This window comes from Neomonachus schauinslandi, chromosome 14 (assembly GCF_002201575.2).
Source record: "Neomonachus schauinslandi chromosome 14, ASM220157v2, whole genome shotgun sequence".
Taxonomy (NCBI): Eukaryota; Metazoa; Chordata; class Mammalia; order Carnivora; family Phocidae; genus Neomonachus; species Neomonachus schauinslandi.
The window spans coordinates 14,099,222-14,116,963 of NC_058416.1; the positions used below are offsets into that span (position 1 = coordinate 14,099,222).

Here is a 17,742-nt window from a genome sequence, read left to right on the forward strand (position 1 = left end):
AACCCAGAAACCACAAATCAGCCTTTATTTTTCCCTTTCATTTCACCCCAAATCCAATCAAGCTTTTACCTTCTAACTATCTTAAATTCTACCTACTTCTTTCTAATACAAGTCAGGCCTCAACCATTTCTTACCTGGATTCTTCCAAAAGACACCCTATTAGTCTTCTTTCCTCCCGTCTTGCTACCCTCCAATCACCTCTACCTTAGAGGCTTCTTTCTAAAACTTAGATACCTACCATGTCCCAGCTCTCTAAAATGAGTTAACATGGCTTACATGACTTAGTCTTTGATTAAACCTTACTAAATTCTTCTTAGTTCCCCAAAACATGTGGCATTCTCCTAGCACATGCTATCCTCCATTACTGGGAACACTCTGCCTCCTACCTCTTTGTTTGGTTAACTCCTATTTAGTCGTCATGCCTCAGGTTAGACACTTCTTCCCTGAAAACTTCCCTGTTCTGATGACTAGCTTAGGTGCCCTGATTGTGTGTTTCCAAAGCAAGGTGAACTTCTCTTATATTACTATTTTTCATACTTTATTATGATTGTCTGATTGCTGGTCTCTCTCATACTATAATGTTTGTGACTGAAGGGATTACCGCATGTTTTGCCTTCCAGTATATTCCTTGTTAACACTGCCTAGCACACAGTTAAGAGCTAAAAAAATTAGTTGAACAAATTTAACAACCATGTTTCTCCAGAAAGTAGCTTTGCATACCAAAAGAGATATATGGAAGTACTCCTAAACACTAAAGAACTATTACAAATGCCATTATTGTTGAGTATCATAACATAGATTTTTATGACTCCATCTTATCCATACTAGAAAAAATGCAACTTGAAGACTGGGCCGTATCTATTTCAACTCTGTAACCTCCCCAATACCTAAAGAAAAATATGGCTAGTAGGTATACAAAAAGTTGTGGCTCATCAGTGGAAAGATTTGCTTTTAAAAAAAAATCAAATACTTCTTACTAATAATGAGTGCCTCTAAGTCTAAAAGAAATCAGTCATACTTTCCTATTATATCCCAACACTAGGTGTAATATCCCTCTGTTTAATACAAGGAGGAAGTATGACTTGTGGCTCAGAATTGCACTACAGAATGTTTGTGAGGATGAAATAAGTTAGGATACAGAAAGAATTTAGAACTAAAATATAAAAAAGAACACAGTAGATATTCCTTTCTTAAAATGATTTACAACCTAAAAAATTTTTAAATTATATTTTTTCTCCACTAGAAAAATCTGATCTTAAAGGGCAAGTACCACTGTTACCTCATCTGATTTCAATCCCTGAGACAGACCCAATAAAAATTAAGTAAATGAATCGAGAATACTAATAATACAGTATTAGTAATGGAAGCAGACACAGGAAAAAGGACTAGGAGCAGAAACAATTCCCCTATTTACATTGGTAACTATGCAGTACCAAAATCTTCTACTGAGTCTGTTAATGACTGAACAGAGAAAAGGTAAAAATCACTGGCTTTAGGGGTGCCTGGGTGGCTAGTCGGCTGAGTGTCCGACTCTTGGTTTTGGCTCAGGTCGTGATCTCAGGATTGTGAGACAGAGCCCTGCATTGGCTCTGCACTCCTCAGGGAGTCCGCTTCATATTCTCTCTCCCCCTTCCTCTCCCTCTCCCGATTGTGCATGTGCGCTCTCTTTCTCTCTCTCAAATAAAATAAATCTTTAAAAAAAAATCACTGGTTACAAGAGTTTACAGCACACAGAACATACATATTATTTTATGGGTTTAAGTACTTTGCTAAGCTAGAAGCTACCCCATTTATGTTTTAATTCTCTTTAATGTAATTGAACTTAGTAATTACTTTGTGATATGTTTTTGAGACATGTACCTTGCTATGTGTTAAGTTCATGCCAAATGTAAAAATTCATACATCTGACCTGCAAAATAAGAAATGAAGCTCTTCTAGTTTGGCAAGGTATTAAATAGCTGAAAGATGCATTTCAAAACATAGGCTGCATACTAACCTGTTAGGTTTATCAAAATGGACTATGTTTTTACTTGATGGCGAAGAAGATGGCATTTCTTCTTTTTCTCTCCTGGGGACAGAATTTGGGAAATTCTCTTTAGGAATAGTGGAATCAACTTCATCTGATTTTGAAAGATGGATATCTTGGTCTTTTTGCTTGTCTGAGCTATTTATAACTGGATTTTGTCCACTGTCTTCAGAGTCCTTATGATCCAAAGAAGGCTGAACAGAGTCACAAACTACTGGGATGGTGAAGTGTTCGTTTTTGAGGAAATCCATTTCACTGTAGAAAGAAAGAGAAATTATCAGAGAACAACTATATTCTTAAAACTTTGGCAATAGCATAAACCTCATACTAGGTTTCATGCATTAAAAGTAAAATGTATTAATAGAAAATTGTTTGGCAACTGATTTAAGCTTTTCTGTACTACATAAAGGAATGCTTCATATACCTAAAAGTATAACTACAAACTCTTACTAATGAAGCATAAAAATGACCTTATAAACTTTGAATTGGCATTTAGCCTTCTTTTCTGTATTTGCACAATGGGAATCATTTCATCTAACCCACAGGATTATAATAAGAATTAAATTAAATAATCAGTGGGAAATATTTACAACATTAGTGTGAAGGAGTTATTTTATTAATACTGACACAACCATGGGGAACCAATTACATGATTACTACTTTTTTGGGGGAAAAAGAACATATTAAATATTTAAAACAATTATAAGACTTTCTTTTAGAAGTATTAGAGTATGAAAAATTATGTCTTACAACTGAAATATTATTTTATATATTTATATAATCTGTCAGTTTCTTTAAAAACTTTAAGAGGTTTTTTAGAAATGATGATTAAGTACTAACCTTTCAAGTCTTCTGATTTGCTCCATCAAAGACCATTTCTCACTATTTAATAAACTAATTTTATCTTCTAATTTCTGTACTAGCAAGGAGTTCTAAAATCAAAATGGGAGAAAAACAGAAACTCAAGATCTCATAGCATGCTTTTACACAATTTAAATACTTCTAGTGGACTTGACTAGTTAGTTAATATTGCTCACCTCTACAGTCTGAGGAGTTTCAAGGCTTGGAGGAAGGCTGCCTAAAACTGGTGTAAGAGCCTCTAATTCATCTTCTTCCACACCACTGGCCACATCCACAAGATCTTTCCCAGCCACTTGATGATTTCCAAAATCTCGGTAGAGCTGCAGTAAGTCTGGAGGTTTTGGAATGTTTAATCCTACATCATCCCAGAGTTCAAAATCCTAAAAGATAAATAATAATATTTTTAAAAACTATGAAGAAATTTTATCCTGCATTTTTGAGATTCATTTTATTCCTTATAGTTAATATCTTGAAAACCTAACACAATCATAATTTTGTTGTAAATTCAAAGTGTATGTTCCAAGTGAGAAAACATCATTGTTAAACTTACTTTACATCTTCCACTGTATATGATATTATTCTTGTAAGTTTCCTGATATTCTAGGTAAACAGGTTTAACTGTCTTAGATGTCAAAATGTTACACATACAATCTTGTTATTAAGTCTCTCAAAAATGCAAACTCTTAACCTTCAAGATTGTGTTAACTTTCAAGCTTGTAAAACATAAATATTTGCATGAAGTCATACAACATGTCTACATTAAGAAAATCTTAGTTCATAAGTTTACCCATTATTTATAAGTAAACTAATTGATGGCATTAATTTTGTTCTTCCTTTCTTTATTATTCTAACCGATATATATTTAGTGTAATCTCTGGTGGGTAAGCAAGCAATTTAATCTGTTTGCCGTCTTGCAATAGCTGTTTGAATCTAATTTATATTATTAAAAATGCTTCTTACAATTTTCAGAATCCAAATGGCTATTCTTCGATTTGTTGTGTATGAAACATTCTCTTGAATTCAATCTAATACAATTCTATTACTAAAGTACAAAAAGGCATAGCACCTCAAGCATTCCATGAGCAAAGATTTTTTGAAGAGCTTTATAAAATTCCAGAGTAATTAATCACACACAAATATATTGTCCTACCATTCTCTTTCTCTAATACATCAAAATTTAGTATTAATTTGATATCTTGTAACTTATTTATTTATAATTTATTTGGGAAACCCTCTTTGAGAAATTATGGCATATTCATTTGAATGTTCTAAATGTGACATTCTTACTCCTTTGAAGCTTTATTTTTTTTTTTAAGATTTTATTTATTTGAGAGAGAGACAAAGCGAGAGAAGGAACACAAGCAGGGGGAGTGGGAGAGGGAGAAGTAGGCTTCCAGCTGAGCAGGGAGCCTGATGAGGGGCTCGATCCCAGGACCCTGGGATCATGACCTGAGCCGAAGGCAGATACTTAACCCCTGAGCCACTCAGGTGTCCCTTTGAAGCTTTATTTGAATAATGAGAATACCCATTACTGAGGCTTAAATCTGAGGCAAATATAAGGCAGGTATTAAAAATGGGGGCTTTGGAGAAATTGGACCCAAGATGAAATTCGTATCTGTCTCTGTTTATCACTGTTATAAATTAATTTGAAACTTAAACAGGTCATCTGTATAATGGATATAATACTCACCTCTTAGGGTTTTTATAAGGATAAAATAAAATGTATATTAAGATCTTAACACAGTGCTTGGCCTACAACAAGAACTAAACAAACTTAAGCTTTTTAAAAAAGTTATTAAATGACTATTACACATATTATTCAAATGTCCATTTATCTAACTATATTCATCAAACATTTATTAGATATCTGCTGTGTGCTTAGAAAAAGGAATAAAATATTGTCTCCACTCAGGGGCTTTCACAGTTCAAGTGAGGACATAAACAGGTACTCTTAGTATTATAGATATTATAATTAAAGAGCTGTCAAGAATTCAGAGAAAGGAGTCAATTTCTGTCTTGAGGTAGAAGGAAAGATTTTGGAAAGGTGATGACCTGTGCACTCTCTTGGAAAAGGTTTAGGTATTTATAAGGCACAAGGCAATGAAGGGATAAGGGAACTAATTATTTCAGAGACAAGGGGAAGAATGAACAAAAGCACAAAACCCTGAAGGAATCAGATATGTTGAGGGGGATGCAAGCCCTTCTGTTTGCAAGATTATAATGAATAGGCAAAAGATAATATTGGAGAGGCAGGTGGAGGATAAGCTAAAAAGAAAGCTGAGAGTGCTTATAAATTTAGAATTGATAAGGAAGGAGTTAAAGCAGTAGGTAGGAGAGATGCATGACATGAAAACGGAGAGATTTAGAAGGCGGAGATACAGATGTAGTGGCAGTAAGACAGTGACAAAATTGAGTGTGGCAATGGGAGCATGACCAAAAGAATACCAGACTGCATGGGCAGAGAAGTGTTTGGTAACTAGCGTTACAGAATTTTACCGTATGTAGGACTTAAAAAATTAAAGAAACTAGATAAAAGAGAAAATAAATAGATTACAAGTTAAAAAGGAAACAAATCACTGTCAAAAAAAAAAAAATTGTACCTGATCATCATTTTCATCTGAAAAGGTTATTGATGTAAGCTTGTAGTTATTCTTCAATAAAAATTCATTGACTAAGAAGTTTAGAGCTCTCTTTTCAAGAGGTTTGATTGGTTCCTACAGGCAAAATAAAAGATACAATACTATCAGTTTCCTTCCTTCAATACTTGTGCTACCATTTTATGTGGAAGATACTTTTAGTTCTGTCATTCACCCACCTGAATTTCAGGACTTGATTTGTAATTTTTTCGTTCCTGTAAAGGAACTTCGTGTTCTGGTGGAAGAAAATATAAATATCACTTTACTATTTTACATTTGAAAATATTTCAGCTACTTCTACATTGTCAAAGTAGAAAAAGTCTCAAAAAAGTTTTATGTACACCACCTGCAGCCTTTGTCAGGTTGGCTCGGAGGGCCTGAATGGTCTCCTTGGCTTTCCGTAGTTCAAACTCCAGGACTGGACAGGGATTTGGAATAAACACACACAGGCATCCAACCAAGAAAAGGGAAACAAAATTAAAAAATAAAAAGCAAGGATGGGTATGAAAAAAAAATACAATTTGTATTGAAAACAGAAAGCATGCAATCTTTATGAAATTTGTGAACGCATGCAGCAGAGTTGGTTTGCAAGCAAACTGGTGAATGTTTTCCATAGTTTTAGAATTCAGGGGACTGCTGATCAAATGTTCTAGCTGTCTGACAGGGAATAGCTCTATTTAAAAATAAAATCTATGGCATACTCTCATTTAGGTAAATAAAAATATTGGTAATCTGGATGCTTGTACTTCACTCAGTGTGGGTAAGAAAATGCAACGGAATATTTTCAGGTGACATAATTTTAGGGGAAAAGACAAAAATTTAGATCAAGTCCAAGCAAATATACTTAAAGAAAACCTTAGTATTAAAAAAGAAAAAGTATTTTTTTTTTTTAAAGATTTTATTTATTTATTTGAGAGAGAGAGAATGAGAGACAGAGAGCATGAGAGGGAGGAGGGTCAGAGGGAGAAGCAGACTCCCTGCCGAGCAGAGAGCCCGATGCGGGACTCGATCCCAGGACTCCAGGATCATGACCTGAGCCGAAGGCAGTCGCTTAACCAACTGAGCCACCCAGGCGCCCCCAAGAAAAAGTATTTTTAAATGCATTATCTAGAATATTGTTATAAATCAATATACAGAAACATTAGTGAATATATCCCTTCATTAAGATATTGAAGAAACATGGCTTAAATATTTAAAAATGTTGGGATGGCTTTAAGTTTTTCTACAAACAAAGTTATGTTATCTACAAACAAGCATAGATATGTTAAATACATATCTTAAAAAATGTTCCTATGGTTTTAGGTTTCATTTAAAGCCAAAGGGTTGAAACAGTTTGTTCTTTCATTTCTATTTAAGACCATCCTAAAGTAAATGATTTGTACAATTCTAAAAGTATAGTACCTAAGAATACTAAGTAAAATTAAATAGGATTTCAACGTTTCTGATAACTTTCCAAATAGATAATCTCTTCATGATAAGAGATACTAACTAGTGAAACTCAAAGACTTCTCTTGTTACTGATAAGATAAACGTGAATACTGAGGAAACATTTTTAAAGCTCTTTAAAATGTTTCACCACGATCAAGATTTAACTAGATGTGTCTTAACTGGGAACTTTCTTTAAAATATATAAATATTGCTCTGAAGAAAAAGCAAGCTTAGCTGTGGGGGGGGGAAGCCATTTCCATGAAGTAAAGCTCTGGGAAAATTAAGTGATCTTTGTCACAACTGGATATTAAACAAAATTATGGTATTTAAATAGTTCTGCATAACAACTAGCAAATTAAAAAATTTAAAGATGGCAATTTTTTCCTGATTGACTAATAAACAGAAAAAAGAAGATGGCGAATGAGATGCTATCAGAGACAATAAAGCTATAAAAATACATGGAAAAATTAGGATTCACTCAGTTTGCATATTTTCATTAAAAACTGAAGATGTAATTGAATCACATCTAGTACATGAAGGCCAGTTATTTTGATGCACAGAACTTCACTGCAGCAACAGGAAGGCACAACTAAAAGTCAGATGACATGTATGTTATGATTTCTTTTTTGGTAGTTAGCAATGCTGATCTGCAAACATTTCTGTGCAACAAAGTTAAAACATTTTCCCTAAAACTTACACTTCTGGAAACAGAGTTTGTGTTTAAAGTCAGACTGCACACATTCAGTGTGTAAGTACAAAATAGGTTTACTTTTTTTTTCTAATTTCAAAGCTTTAGGTAATTGATTTTGATCTAAAAATATTTAACCATACCTTAGGTAAAATCAGTATACGTATTATGCTTTCAGTATCACAATTTACTAAGACATATTACAGAACAATTGCAGATCAGAAATGCCTGCGCCAGAATGATAGAAATATGAAAAAAAATAAATTAAAAAAAGGGTTAAAACACAAACTGTGAAAAACTCAAATTCAATTGGTGAAAAGTTTAGGTGACTAAGAGCAAAACATTGAATGATCAAGGCACAGAAAGCCAGAAAAACCCATGTCAGACGGCAAGAATTTATATTTTTATGCACATCTACAAATACATTGCCAAATGTCACTAAAAATTACCAATGCTTTGAAAAGATAGTGCTTATCAAAATGAATTCACTCTGCTGCATGTTTCTTAATATACAATATAGACTTTAAAAGACAAAGGCATATCGTTGAAGCTCTATAGCACATCTCTATAAAGGCACAGTATGATCAAGTAATTACAATTACATGAGAAAGTTTCACAAGAAAGGTCTGAACAGCTATATTCAACACATACATGAATTTGTCTCTTCTTTATTAAAAAATATTGGATTAAAGCTCAAAATTAATTATCCTGTAAAGAGATACATTGTACCAAACAATCTCCAAGTATTTTTTGAATATTTTAATTTTTCATAAAAATGTTTGAGGATGTGTATGTTTGTAAAAAAACAAAAACAAAAAAACACCGTAGGAACCAACTACCCACCTGTTCACTACCTCAATCCTCTACTAATAGTCTAACCCTACTGATGGCAATTTTATTGGAATTAAACTAATAACTGCAAAGATGTAGGTATATTCTAATATTATATATTACAGTCTTACCAAAATAATTAATGATTTTCAGTATGAGCATCTCTAGATTAGTTGAAATTGTTATTTTCCAACAGGGGTTGGAATATTGGTATTCTATCAGAGGTACCTGAGTGTTTAAGATCATGTTCTCATGCCTTTACATGAAAGGTAAAGTGTTAAATTTCAAAGCAAAAAAAATATCAATCCCTTGTGGCCCCAATCAATATATCACTGTATTATCTTGAAATATTTGCTAGTCTTTGATCATCTTGGCACAAAACTCAAAACATTATTTTGGAAAATTTTTTCCATAACTGACATGACTCTGATCAGAGTTAAGTACTTTTTTATTGCTATTCCTGTTCATTGTTGAAGAGTTTAAATCAACAGGGCTGAGTCAAGGTCCTTGCCAGAGTGGACATGAAACCATCTTCTTTCAAGTCAGAATTTCCTGGATTTTTTTTTTCTGACTATAAAGTGATTTGACTTCATAATAAAATACCACTTCCCCATTTTTTAATATTTATTTTATTATCCCAGGAACAGGTCTAAGAAATAGGAAAATTCTTTTAAGATTGTAAGTTAGAATAGAAATCTATTCCTAAAAATGATATTAAAAGCCTAAGACGGTAACATTAACACCCCTCCTGGGTTTAGACTTCTTCCTGCCTATTACAGACTTCAGAAAGGAATACTACTGTTAGGCATGTGAGTAGATAGTGAAAAATAAATGAATGGAAGCAAGAAGTAATCTCTATTTATAGATATTTAGTTTTCTATATTCATCTTAGTGGGGGGAAAAAAATCCTCTTCCCCAAACCTTAAAAGAAAAAAAAAATCTTATTACTGTCCTTCCTGCTCAGGTTCTCTTACAGATTCCTCTATCACTCATCTCAAAGCTGGTGTTTTTCAGGGTACCATCTTGGCCCTTTTCTTACCCTACATACCCCACCGGGATGATATCCAGCCTTATGGTTTTAACTTTGACAAGTACTCCGAAGATTCAAAAATCTTTAAACATTTTCCCGAAGATACAGACCTACCTAATTATCTCTAGGACATGCCCACCTGAGTGTCTCATAAGTTTTGAATTTGATCTATCTATATGAATTTCATCATCTTCCTCTCAAATCTGCTTCCTCCTGCAGCCTCTCTCCACTAATGGCACCACTATCTATGCAGATACCCAAACAGGAAACCTGGAAATTACTCTTCACTTATCCCTTGTGCTTACTCAGTCCACATTAATTAAATGTCCAAGCCATATATTCCAACCCTTGAGTAACCCCCTACTAAAAAACCGTTCATCTCAATTGTCTCTGCAATTATCCTAGTTCAGACCTTTATGATTATCACCTAAATTATAACACCCTTCAGCCATATTAAAAGCTTGTTGCCTTTAAAGCCTTGTTTGAACATCTACCTCACTTAAAATCATAAAGATTTAAGTAAGGCTCAAAATAAGAAAAACAAACAAACAAAAAAACAAAAAAAACCCTACTAATTTATACTAAGTACAAATATCTGTACTAGGGGAGAAATACATCAGGAATCTGGATATGTATGTTGCAGGCCAATAGCAAAGAGATGAGAGGGCTATTGATGCTGCTTCTTAATCATTGGACAGGCCAGGTTATTTCTCAGGCAAAAATCTGAAAGTCATTTTAGAATGTCTACTAGATTATGTAAGCTTTATAGAGGCTTCATGTGTCTATTTTGTTGATTATTGTTAACAGAACAGCTTAATACCTTGAGTACTGAATAAACACTCAACAAATATTAATTGAATAAGTGGATATTCAGAGACTCTGATGATAAAAGACAGATCATGTAAAATGGAGACAGGGTTATAGGTGGTCCCAAAATTAACAAGGTCCTTACCACCGTTTCTAAAGTACTGTACATTTATTTATATTACAGATACAGACATTTTTCAGGACAAATTTCTTGAGAGTGGAAACTTTATTTCATGTTTCTATATCTAGTACCTAACACATAGCAGATGCTCAGAATGTCTAAAATAAATTTTTAAAAAATAGCAATCCCAATATTTAGAATATGCATGTCCCTTGCTATCTTTAAGAGAACTTGAAAATTTAAGAGGTGCACTGTACATGCACCAAGTAACACTAGATTTCTTTAATAACACACAGAAAGTTCAGTTAGGTTAAGCTGAATTTGGTTTGGTGTCTACCACTTTTTAAATCATTTTTATATGAAAATTTACACTTCTAAATTCAGAAATGGAAAATATTTAAAATGAAAAGCTTTTTAAAAATTTACTTCTTTTAAAAGAAAATGACTATGTTGAAATAGTCTTGTATGGGAAAGACACAATTTGGCTATCAACCCACAGGAATGTACAGATGGGTCAAAGCTACAGCCTGGTACTAAAAGATATATTGTGGGCTCTGGAATAAAAACTTATGTGTTCATATCCTGATCCCTTATCATATGGAGGCTACTGGGCAAATCTGTCAATTGTGGTGAGCCTCAGTTTCCTGATGCATAAAATAAGGATATCATGACCTACTCTTCAGAACTGTTAACAAGATTAAATATTTTATACAAAGCACCCCAGCACAGTGCCTGACACAGAGTAGATGCTCAATAAACATTAGTTCATTTAGAGATGTCTTCCTCTTTGAAGGAAAACCTATGTAGACTTGATAAAAGAACCAGATTTTTAAATTTGGGAAAAAGATGGTCAGAATGATGCTGAAAACATAGTATCTATTTGTCTTATAAACAGCAGCCCCTGAATAAAGGTTGGAGCAGACCCTACATTTACGTGGTGGGACAATGGTCTCAATCAATACCTGTGTTATCTATAATCTCCCTCTGCCCAAGACAGGTATAGAAAAATTTAATAAAGAAATTTCTGTTCTTTCCTAGTGAGGTTTACAGGTGATCCAATCACAGATGACAGGATCTTTTCTGGATTACTGGTCTTTAGATAAGCTTTTAAGTTACTACCAATGGTTAGCAAACAGCCACAAATCTTTTTAGAAATGGGAATTGTGATTAATTGAAACTTTTTCATAAAGTTTCGCCCACATATCACACGTTTGATTCAATTACAAGCTATGGTACAAGAGTGCTAAAAAGTAATTCTCTTGTAGTAATATATATTTTCCTTCCCTTTTCCAATGAAGATAAAAGTGTTTATTTACATATTAGCACTGTATAATGATCAAAAATTACTTTATCTCCCCAAACCTAGAGACAGAATATAATCTTTAGATTAAAAATATAAGGTCAAAACCACCACGTATTTATAACATTTCATTCTTAGGTATGCTTGGTTATAACATTTTGCTTTTATATCAATAATGTTTCCCCGAATTAGAAACACTAAAATACCTAAGTAACAAGAATAATGAACCTCTTAAATCTGATTAAATCTAAAATTTAGGTTTTCAAATGGAAATTAAAGGAAAGAAAATAATTATGTGATCTCTTTTGGATAAGAGTTACTTTCTAATTATATAACCGTCTGAACAGTAATACAATATACAAAACCAGATATATTTGGTTAGTCTAATAAACTACCATATATTTAATATTAACATATAACATATCTAATATCTAACATATACAACATAATTATATAACATAATGCAACTTAACAAATGATAAAATAAGCAGGATAAATTAGTCCTAAAATTATTCAAATAATTTCCATCTAATTTGTTAATTTTGAGATAAAACTGATGTGATTTACTGTTTGATACAAGTCAATAAACAATGCTTATGACTAAATCATGATTTGATATAGGGAGCCACATTAAACTCTTCCAATGATTTCCCCATTCAACTGATATCACTATTATTTACACTGTTGAATCCTCTCTTAGCTTCTGCTGAAATAAAAATAGTTACATCATTTTTTGTCTAACTCATACAATACGATCTCAGATTTAAAATTATTCAATATTTCTATTCTTGAGCAATGAATGAAAATCATATATTGAAATGTCATTTTTAATCAGGTCAAACCTAGTCCTTCCTGCTATGACATACTATATGGCACAGTCAGTTGTGGGCTCTGTTGCTGGGCTATCTGCATTTGAATTTGAATTCTAGCCTTGCCACTGAAGTCTTAAATAATCCCTCTGAGTGTCTCAGTCTCCTGGGGAGGAGAGGATGATGACAACTCTATAAGTCATTGAGTTAATACACATTTAGAATGGTGATTAGAATAGAGCAAGTGCTACATAAAAATTAGTACTCACTTTTATTCATAATGACCACGACAGGTTAACATTAGGTAGACTGTAACAAACTTGTCCCAGTAAATGGAAGAAAAATTCAACAGTTGGTCAAGAAAGTAATTCACATTATGGGTACTCCCTGATACCATATTGCCCCCACGGGCCCCATTTGTCCCATGTGGCATCCCTCCTGCTCCAGGAGTGCCCACCATTCTGGTGGATATCAAACTACCTAACTGACGTCTGTCTGCTTTCCCCATCTAAGAGCCAATGTCCTATGAAAACTACAATTCCTGTAAAGCACTCAAGAATTTCTTCAATTACAGATAGCCACAGCTTTGAAGCACCTGACAAGTACGAAACAGCTGACACTAAAGGAGCCAGGGCTGCTACACTGAATTTCCAGGGTGGACCTGGACAGAATCTAACTGGCTTCATTAGATGTGGGCAGAACAGGTGAAAGGTGGAGAGGGGAGAACAGGAGATTGGTATGAATAACCAAGCATTTAGAAAGAATGTCGGTCTTCTAATTGGAATAAGCAAGGTCCTGGAGGGCCCTGCTGTACCAAGTATTAACCCTTTATTTTCTGGCTTATAGGAAAGCCAAGGGAAATTTTTGGAGAGATGCTGTGATGGCTAGGGAGCACTCAGAGGTCTCAAGACAAAGTTTTATACACCAGCCAGCACAGAAGTTTTTCAACCAATTTTTATAATCCGTAGTGTTGTGTTGATATACAACACCTAAATATCAGCCCAGGTTTGGAAGATCAAAGGAATGAGAAAGACAAGGTCCAACTAACTTTGTACTAAGCTATGGCTAACTTAAACCTGCTTTACACCAGTTAGAGAACTACATGGTTGTAAACTGTTGGTCACAAGCAGAACTCAGCAAATTTTAGGTATGCATAACCAGAAACTCACCCCACAACTGGAAGAGGAAGTTGAGGGTTCAGATGTTCCTTGTAGCCAATAAATTAGTAACATAACTTTGTGTAATAACTACATAATTATATTCACATACCAAATTGTAGAAGGAAGAGAATTCCTCAAGTCACTTTATTATTTCTTGAATGTCAAAGAATCCAAATCTGTCTTTACAATGTTACTCACCTGCCACTCTCTCATCTGTTTCCCTGTTACCGTCATCTGAATATCTTGCAAAGTCTAAAGAATCAAGAGTACTGATGCTCCCAGCTCGATCTGTAATAATGAGAAAAATAAAAGAAACTTATTTTTAATTGTCAAGATAAAACATTGGAAATCATTTCCATTATTATTTTCAGTTTATAAAACCATGATTCTAAATTCTACTAAAACAATAAACTAAGATAAAAATGCCCACATCAACTAAGCTACTTTAAAACAACTCAAGTTTCCCTGCCCAAATCTCTGGCTAATTCCTGAACAATGCACACGCAGGGCAAACTGCAACCTGTCCAGCTCAAGATGAAAAAACCCCAAACAAACAAAAACAACCTGAAATGAAATTTGAGCTACTGAGTGTTCGCAGACTGAATTCAAGAAAATAATTTCTTATGAAAAAACACAACACTGTTTGAAAAAATAGAACAGAATCCTGTCTCCAAACATGACACACATTTGTCCACCTTACAGTCCAAACTACTTGATACACAAGAACCAGTAAAATGCAACCCAGTCTCAAGACTAAACACAATCAATAGGGACCAACTCGAAGATAATCTAGATGTTAGAATTAGTAGACCAAGTTTTTAAAGTAACTATTAAAACTATGCTTAGTAGACTAAGATTTTAAAATAACTACTAAGGGGCTCCTGGGTGGCTCAGGGGTTAAGCGACTCCCTTTGGCTTAGGTCATGATCCTGGGGTCCTGGAATCGAGCCCCACGTCAGGCTCCCTGCTCAAGCCTGCTTCTCCCTCTCCTGCTCCCCCTGCTTGTGCTCTCTCTCTCTCCCCCACCCTCTGCCAAATAAATAAAATCTTTAAAAATAAAATAACTACTAAAACTATGCTCAGTGAAGTAAAGGAATATGTGCACAGAATGAAAGAAAGGAGAAAATCTTAGCAGAAAAACAGAGACTATAAAAATACTAATGGAAACTCTAAAAGAAAATTACCTGAAATTTAAAATTCTCTAAACAGTTTAAAAACAAAATGGAAATAACTGAGGAAGGAGTCGGTGACTTTCAAGATAGATTACCAGAAACTATCCAAACTCAAGAACAGAGAGAAAAAAAGATTGAAAAAAAATTAACAGAGCCTCAGGGACCCATGGAACAATAGCAAAAGATCTGACATATGTGAATTGGAGTCAACAATAGGTAAGACAAGAGATGGGACAGATACAAATTCAAGAAGCTCAAAGAACACAGAACAGAAATTAGGCACATAATCAAATTGCTGAAAACCAAAAATGAAAAGAAAATATTAAAAGCAGCCAGAGAAAAACAATATTTTACATATAGGGGAACGGTAATTTGAATGACTGCTGACTTCTCATAAAAACTCCAAAGGCACCCAGGTAGGAAAGAAAGAAGTAAAACTATTTCTATTTTAAATATAAAAAAACTAGGAATCCACTAAAAGATAAACAGACCTAAGAAATAAGTTTATCAAAGCTGCAGAACCAAGATCAACATACAAAATTAAAATTTTTATATACTAGCAATGAAGAATCCTAAGGCAAATTTTTTTTAAATTTGATTTCCAATAACATCCAAAAGAAGAATATACTTAAGGAAGACACTCCAAGCTTATAGATGACAATATCCATGTTAGGACAGCAGAAATCCACAATACACAGATTCAGTGGAAACCCTGCAATCCCAGTTAAAAAAAAAAAACAAAACTCTGCTGACTCTTTCCCACTTCTTTGCAAATATTGAGAAACTATCCTAAACCATGGATATGAAAAAGTCTCAGAAAAGTCGATCTTTTTTTTTAAAGTTTATTTATTTAAGTAATCTCTACATCTGACATGGGGCTGGAACTCATGACCCCAAGATCAAGAGCTGCATGCTCTTCCAACTGAGCCAGCCAGGAGCCCCAATGCCAAAGTAATCTTGGAAAAGAATAAGGATAGAAGAATCATACTTCTTGATTTTAGACTTACAGCATTTTTCAACAAATGGTATTGGGATAAGCAGATAGCCACATGCCAAAGAAGGCAAGTGGACCATTATTGTACACCACAAGCGAAAACTAATTAAAAATGGATCACAGACCTAAATATAACAGTGAAAACTATAAAACTTTTAGTAGGAAATGTGGAAGCAAATCTTTGTGGCCTTGGCTTAGGGCAATGATTTCTTAGATATAACACAAAAGCATAAGCAATGTGGTAGGCAGAAAAATCCTAATCCCTGATTATCTGTGAATATGTTATCTTACATATAGATGGAATTAAGATTGCTAATCAGCTGATCTTAAAATAAAGAGATTATCTTGGATTATTCAGGTTGGGCCAATTTAATAGCAAAGGTCTTTAAAAGTGGAAAAGGGCCCAAACCAAGGAATATAGGCAGCCTCTAGAAGCTATTTTAAAGGCTTCCCCTAGAACCTCCAGAAAAAACACAGGCCTGCCAACACCTTAATTTCAGCCCATTTAGCCTATTACAAGACCCATTTTGGATTTTTGAACTACAGAACTGCGAGATAATAAATAATAAAAATAATAAATTTGTGTTGTTCTAAGATGCCACATTTGTTTTTTATAGCAGCCATAGGAAACTAATACAAGTGATAAACAAATGAACTGATAAACTAGATTTCATCAAAATGAAAAACCTCTGCTTTAATGGATAAAGAAGAGGTGAAATATATATGTGTATATATATATATACACACACACACATATATATGATATACACATATCATATATATATATCACATACATACATATATGTACAATGGAATATTATTCAACCATAAAGAATGAAATCTTGCCATTTACAACATGGATACATCTAGAGAGTATAATGTTAAGTGAAATAAGGCAGTCAGAGAAAGACAAATACCATATGATTTCACTCATACATGGAATTTAAGAAATGAATTGAACAAATGAACAAAGAAAAAAAAAAAGAAGAGACAAATCAAAAAACACTCTTCATTACAGACAACAGACAGACAGTTACCAGAGGGGAGGGAGGTGGTGGGATGCATGAAATAGGTGAAAGGGATTAAGAGTACACATTTTGTTGAGCAGTGAGTAATATATGGAACTGTTGAATCACTATACTGTATGGCTAAAACTAATATAACGCTGTATGTTAACTATACTGGAATTAAAAAAAAAAAATCACCATTTAGAAAGTGAAAACACAACCCACAGAATGTGAGAAAATATTTGCAAATCAAGCATCTGATAAAGGACTTATATCTACAAATATAAAGCACTCATAACTTAATTAAAAAAAAAGAGCATAACTTCAAAATGGGCAAAAGATTTAAAAAGACATTTTTCCAAAGAAGATACACGAATGCCTAGTGAGTACACCGAAGAATGCTCAACACCATTAGTCATTAGGGAAATGAAAACCAAACCACAATGAGTTACCATTTCAAACCCACTAGATGGCTATAATCAAAAAGACAGATACTAACAAGTGTTTCAGAGGATGTGGAGAAAGCAGAACCCATATGCTTTGCTGGCTGGAATGTAAAATGGCTCGACTGCTTAGGAAAAGTTTGGCAGTTCCTCAACAAATTAAACATAGAATTCCCATATAGTATATACTATACTACATATTATATACCCAAGAGAATTGGAAACCTATATTCATACAAAAACTTGTTCATGAATGTTCATTAACAACATTATTCACAATGGCAACAAAACAAAACATTATTCACAATGTCCATCAACTGATGAATAAGTAAATAAAATGTGGTATAACCATATAATGGAGTATTATTCACACATGCAACAACATATATAAACCCTGAAAACATCCTAAGTGAAAGAAGCCAGACACAT

General features: G+C 33.7%; 1 protein-coding gene across 6 annotated transcripts in view; it reads right to left on the reverse strand.

The window, feature by feature from the left end:
• Positions 1–17,742, reverse strand: part of RELCH (RAB11 binding and LisH domain, coiled-coil and HEAT repeat containing) — a 106,782-nt gene that overhangs the window by 68,235 nt on the left and 20,805 nt on the right. For 5 of the 6 annotated variants that reach the window (XM_044921049.1, XM_021686145.2, XM_021686146.2 and 2 more), the window contains exons 2-8: positions 13,896–13,985; positions 5,870–5,941; positions 5,703–5,758; positions 5,488–5,601; positions 3,064–3,267; positions 2,867–2,958; positions 1,997–2,281 (exon numbers count right to left, since the gene is read on the reverse strand). In XM_044921049.1, the coding sequence (XP_044776984.1) occupies positions 1,997–2,281; positions 2,867–2,958; positions 3,064–3,267; positions 5,488–5,601; positions 5,703–5,758; positions 5,870–5,941; positions 13,896–13,985 (913 nt within the window). The remainder of the gene's footprint in view (positions 1–1,996; positions 2,282–2,866; positions 2,959–3,063; positions 3,268–5,487; positions 5,602–5,702; positions 5,759–5,869; positions 5,942–13,895; positions 13,986–17,742) is intronic. The other variant, XM_044921050.1, reaches the window with a different exon arrangement.